The 6,000-nt window shown below is 36.6% G+C and overlaps 1 protein-coding gene across 4 annotated transcripts in view; it reads left to right on the forward strand.

Annotated features, from left to right (window-relative positions):
• The window catches only part of PDE4D (phosphodiesterase 4D), a 584,878-nt gene extending 579,205 nt beyond the window's left edge, over positions 1 to 5,673 (forward strand). For all 4 annotated transcript variants that reach the window (XM_067569281.1, XM_067569283.1, XM_067569282.1 and 1 more), the window contains 2 exons: positions 171 to 353; positions 1,039 to 5,673. In XM_067569281.1, the coding sequence (XP_067425382.1) occupies positions 171 to 353; positions 1,039 to 1,452 (597 nt within the window). In that variant the 3' untranslated portion in view covers positions 1,453 to 5,673. The remainder of the gene's footprint in view (positions 1 to 170; positions 354 to 1,038) is intronic.
• The last annotated feature ends 327 nt before the right edge of the window (positions 5,674 to 6,000 follow it).

Below are 6,000 nucleotides of genomic sequence, written 5' to 3' on the forward strand. Positions count from 1 at the left end.
ACATGCAGGCACATTAAGCTTTTGCTGTACAGAATAAATGCTGCGCTACCTGTATTTTCAAGATTCTGTTTCACAGCCACAAAATGTGTAAATGGAAAAAAGAACCTTTCGTCCCTAGTGTTAATAACACAGGAGGTGCTCAGCAGATAATATGTATTTGTTTATTTTAGGTTCTACAGAATATGGTGCACTGTGCAGATCTAAGCAATCCAACCAAGCCACTCCAATTGTACCGCCAGTGGACAGACAGAATAATGGAAGAGTTCTTTCGTCAAGGAGACCGGGAAAGAGAGAGGGGCATGGAGATAAGTCCCATGTGTGATAAGCACAATGCATCTGTAGAGAAATCACAGGTAACCTATTTGAATAAGCAATGAGATAACACACCAATACATTCTAATAGACATATCTGGATCTTAGCGACTTGATTTATTTTATTGGATGGGTTTCTGGATGTATGTTGTTGGATTTTTCCCCTTTAATTAATTCAGCTTTTAAGAGGAATTGAGATTTCCTACCATTAAAAATACCTGTGTGTGGGCCAAAGAGCTCCATCAGTCTTCTGTAATGTAGGATGTACTATAAGGAGGCATGTGGTACATCTTTTCATTAAGCTTCCCTATAAAAGTACAATTGTATGTAAAATAATAGTTCAGCTCAAGAGATAAGATGGAGTTGTCTGTAACTTACATTTAAAAATAAACCCTTTCCAATATCCATCTCCCATTAATACAAAATAAAAAGCAGAGGATTCATCTTGGAGCACTGCAATCTGTTGAGAATGCTGCAAGAGTCCATTTTCCACAAAGAATAGCATGGCTTCTTTTCAACTATCTTAAAGATAGGGTAACCAGCATGCCTATTTCTGACAATATTGTGCCCAGACATTGTACTCTGTTCCTCTGGGAAAGAATGAACATCAGGAGCATCCGTCCTAGCAACAAGAATTTCTGTTTTGTTTGATAACCTATATGTGGGTTTTTTTCTTGTGAATAAGGTACTCACCCTAATTTTGCATTGTGATGTTACTTGAAACAGGTGGGGTTTATAGACTACATTGTTCATCCTCTCTGGGAGACATGGGCAGATCTTGTTCACCCTGATGCCCAGGACATCTTGGACACCCTGGAGGACAATCGTGAATGGTATCAGAGCACAATCCCTCAGAGCCCCTCTCCTGCACCTGATGACCAGGAAGAGGGTCGGCAGGGCCAAACTGAAAAATTCCAGTTTGAACTAACATTGGAGGAAGATGGTGAATCAGACACTGAAAAGGACAGTGGAAGTCAAGTGGAAGAAGACACCAGCTTCAGTGACTCCAAGACTCTTTGCACCCAGGACTCAGAATCCACTGAAATTCCTCTTGACGAGCAAGTAGGTGAAGAAGTGGAAGAGGAAGAGAGCCACACAGAAACTTGTGTAGTAGAGGAAGATCATTCTCCTGACACGTAGCAGTGTGAAGACTCAGTTTCTTTCTCTCTGTCTCTTTCTCTCCCTCTTTTTTTAAAAAGAATTAGAAAATGGTTTCCAAAGTGCATGTCACATGCCACAACCATGGTCACACCTCACTGTCACCTGCCAGGACGTTTGTTGATCAAAACAGACCTTAATTACTCAGTTTGGCACTCAGGAATATTGTAACCAGAATTTCACCTCCATGGCGTCAGAGAGCAAAGGGGAAAACATCCATGAACAGCATTTTAATAAGATCTCCACATTGCAGATTTGATTAAAGAAATCAGGTCTCTAAAGTGGTTTCAGAGTAAAGCCTACTAGCAAAAGGCTGGTGTGCATTAGGAATTTTGTTTTGTTTTGTTTTATTTCACAAGCAAGACATTGAGTAACATTCATCATCAGAGTTTTAAGAAAATAGCCAGAGAATGAACTGAGGTTCCTAATGGAAAACAAATGCACATGAATAATGGGACACAACACGAATCTGTTACTAGTAGGAAGATGAGCTGTGGAAATTGCATAATTTTCTAATTTCAAGTCTTCCTAATACATGACTGAAAATAAAATAAAGAAAGTGTGGCCAAATGGGTTGCACTGACCTCTGCATTTTGTATTATATGTAAAACAGATCTTTTGTAGAGCTTACTTATTAAATGTATTGAGGTATTATATTTAAAGAAAAAAAAACACTTTCAGAATTTCATCTGCCACTGGTTTTTCTCCCCCCCCAAGAGTAACTTGCAAGTTTTCATTACAGATCTGTGCAACACTGGATAATACTTCTAATTATCTAGTTATAGATTTTATTTTATTTTTATTTTAGTTTTGCACGCTAGATTTTTATAGCGTTGATTTGAGCTGTAAAAATCCATTGTTTTAGATACCAATGACATCCATGAAAGGCTTCTGTTTATGTTTCAGGAAACCCTTTCAGTAGGATGGAATTAATTTTTTGGTTTGTGTTTATTATAATTTTCTCAGACAAACAATAGAAGTCTGCATTATGCTTTTGTCCTCACAGTGGAGCTGATCCAGCAAACCCTCCCTTACTCACACAAGTAGTCCCTTTGACGCCAGTGGGACTACCCAGGTCAGGATTTGCAGGAGTGGGCCCAGCATGAAAAAGTGATGAATCATCTTTATATATAAACACAACACTTCTCTTTGTTTAATAAAATTAGTCCCATTAGAACATCACTCTGAGGCTGGGAGTTGGAGATCACTAAATAAGAACAGCCTAGTAAAACATATGGAATATTTGCTGTGGCAAAAGAGTAGAATCTTTCCTATTTTTGTCTCCCTTAAAAACTTCTTGTTTTGTGTCAGCAGTTGGGGCGGTAATTTCTGTTTAGCTAGAGCACATGCTCTCCTCAGAAATGTGTGTGTGTCTTAAAAAATAATCATTAGCGTATTTTTCAGAGCTCCTTTTTCTTGCATGAAGAGCCAGATTGCAGGTTTTTTTAACAAGCCAGTAATCTTGGAAAGGTTTGGATTTCCCCCTGCATTATTTCACAAACTCCAAATATTTCTCATCCTTTCTCCAAGTTGCACTAAGTCTTCAGTAACTTGGAATTTAAAAGAGGGTTATTGAGTCATGCTTGTCATTATACAGTCTTACTGATAAGTCATGTATAGTAGTAAGGAATTTACCACCTATAGATGACTCTTTGTTAAGGCTGTAATTTTGATGAGTGTGGTTGGGAAATAGTTGCCTAGGAAACTAAATGGATTCCTTCTGTGACAAATTCCGGTTGAATGACAAGGCCTAGGTGACTTTTTGACAAGGTGAAATGGAAATGGCACTTATTTCCCTTGCTTGAGTTCAGTTGAACCAATGAATTTATAGGAAATGAATAAGGGATTATACCAGTTTCAAAGATCTATGATATAAACCCATTTAAAAAACTTTTGGGTAATGGTTTAGCTTTCAAGTGCATTTTGCATTTTTCTATCACCAGGTCATAAGTTTATCTGCCTTTAGCCCCAAAAGGGCTTTATCTCAGAAGATACCAAAGGGTGAAAGTGAATGGAGAGATATCATCATGCTGATAGGAGTTTTAGGCTCATTTCTTTCCCTCACCATCTCCCCCTGAATCCCACTCCCATCTAAAAATTCTTTCAATCCCCAAGAGTGCCTGGAATCTTAATAATGAAAAAAAAGCAATATAAATTCCAAAAATCAATATGGACCTGAAAGGGTTTTACATCTGCACTAATTGAAAACAAAAAAGAAAATACCACCATATTGTGAAATATACACCCATACACATGGACAATCAAGTAGTAGAAAAAGACATCATTTCTGAGAGCCAGGGATCTAATGCACTGTACAATCTTTTTTTTTTTTTTTTTTTCTTTGCCAAAGTGTGCTTTAGCATTGCACACTGCTTTAAAAATAATACAATTTACAAGTGGCTTTACATGTTCTAAATATTTTTGCCATAAGAAAATGCAATGAGTTGGGTACTGAATGGGAAAAAAAAAGAAAAACCTGCATTTGCTTATAACAGTACACTTTAGCTTGCAAGTTACTGTACTCAGTAATGCTGTGTTTGTTATTTTTAATTATGTTTTTGCATCATTGTTAAAAATTATGAGTGAATATAGGTAGAACAAATTGCATTCAAAGGTTTTTTAAAAAAACGTGAATGAAATGGATTTTCAACTTTGACAGTTCTTTTAAAATGCATTATTTATTTTATTTTGTGCCATGCATTTTTCTCACCAAATGACCTTACCTGTAATACAGTCTTGTTTGTCTCTGTTTACAACCATGTATTTATTGTAATGTACATACTGTAATGTTAATTGTAAATTATCAGTTCTTATTATAACATCATCCTTGACAGGGTGGTGTTGCTATATTTGGAAACTCTTGGTGAGAGAATGAATATTATGTATACATACTCCTTGTACATTTTTTCTCCTGTAATATATTCTATGTCACCTTAGAGCTTGTTTATGGAAGATTTGAGAAAAACTATAAAATACATAAAGATATATAAATAAAAAAGCTGCAGGTCTTTGGTCCCAGGGCTGTGCCTTAACTTTGAACAATATTTTCTTCTGTTTTGCTGCATTTGAAAGTAAGGTAGTTGTGGGGCTAGGGCTGGGCATTCCTATAATACTTTTAGTAGTTAGTTGATTGAGTCACTGGCACAAGCTAATATATACAATACTACAACCTGTTTTCATTCATGACCCCATTTGACTTTTTCAAGCTTTTCTATATCTACGGTAGTATAATTGCATTGCCTACCTGATTGTTTTCTTTCCACTTTTTAAGCCCATAATCAGGGATTACTTCAGCCATTACCTGTTCCCTTTTTGAAGTTAACACAATCATTTGAAACAGTACTGCACAAATGTGCTGTATATATGTGACCGTTCTAATAAGTCATTTGTCTCTTAGGAACATAGGAAAATGAATAAATCAGAATTCATGTGCATTGTTATTTTGACAACTGTCCTTCACGTTCCTTCCTTATTTAGATGTACAGGAAGTACATTACGCCACTGTATAAACATAACCCATAGAGTAGGGCAAAAGACAAACCTTGGAAATGCTTTCCAACACTAATATTAGTGTTACAAGCAGCCAAAGCTTTCCTCTTTTCTAGATGTACCTAAGGCTTTTGTACACGTGTGCATAGCGTAGATGCACTAGGTGTAAAGGATGACTGTAACCCTTTCAATAACACTAGTATTAGTTTTGCAGAAGTGGACTCTCCCAAGTGTCTCTTGCCACTTAAACACCACAGTTGCTGTCGGCCAGTTAGGACTCCGGATAGCAGTTAAGTTGCTAGTGTAAGATAGATACCTCTTTTCCATTCCATTGGTGCCCAGCCCTTGTAACGTGACTGTTCAGTGAAAGGAGAGATTCGTTTTCAAAGAAAAACAGAGCCTCCTTTTTGACACAAACTGTAGATTTTAGCAGCCCTGGCCCAAAGGAATTTGATTGCTTTTGTTTTAAACAGTATAAAAGGGACACTATAATAACAGAAATCCTGAACAATTTTTGTTATTGTTTTAATTTGGTTTTTCCTTTGGGTATGTCTTTAGACTGACAACTTGTGTGAACATTGCAAATGATTAGTCTTTCAATGGTTTCTTAGCCTCTCTTACAGCCTATGGGGTAGTACTGTACATCAATACCTTCATATGAAATTTTTATATGCAATGGAAATAAAAGCATGGGTTGATTCTGCCTAGATCCTGTACTTGACTTTCTTTTGCAAATACAGTTTATGGTACACAGTAAGTACCATCAGTAACAACACATTTTAAGGTAAGAATGCAATAAGATTTAGATTAGTTCCTTTCCATAACCACGTTATATACTGAATAACAAGAAGTAAATTGGGGGGAGCGGTTGTCAATTAATCAAAGAGGTTATCCCATTTTATACAACATTCCATAAAGATTCTAATCCAATAAGGTGCTAAACACTTCAAAATATAGGGCTTGATCTTGATTCCATTGAAGATAATTGCTACTGCCACTGACTTCAGTGGGGAGTAGGAACGGATCCAGAGAAAGAAAGGG

The sequence above is a fragment of the Emydura macquarii genome, unplaced genomic scaffold (genome assembly GCF_026122565.2).
Source record: "Emydura macquarii macquarii isolate MOO-44397 ecotype Brisbane River unplaced genomic scaffold, CSIRO-AGI_Emac_v2 contig_2897, whole genome shotgun sequence".
Taxonomy (NCBI): domain Eukaryota; kingdom Metazoa; phylum Chordata; order Testudines; family Chelidae; genus Emydura; species Emydura macquarii.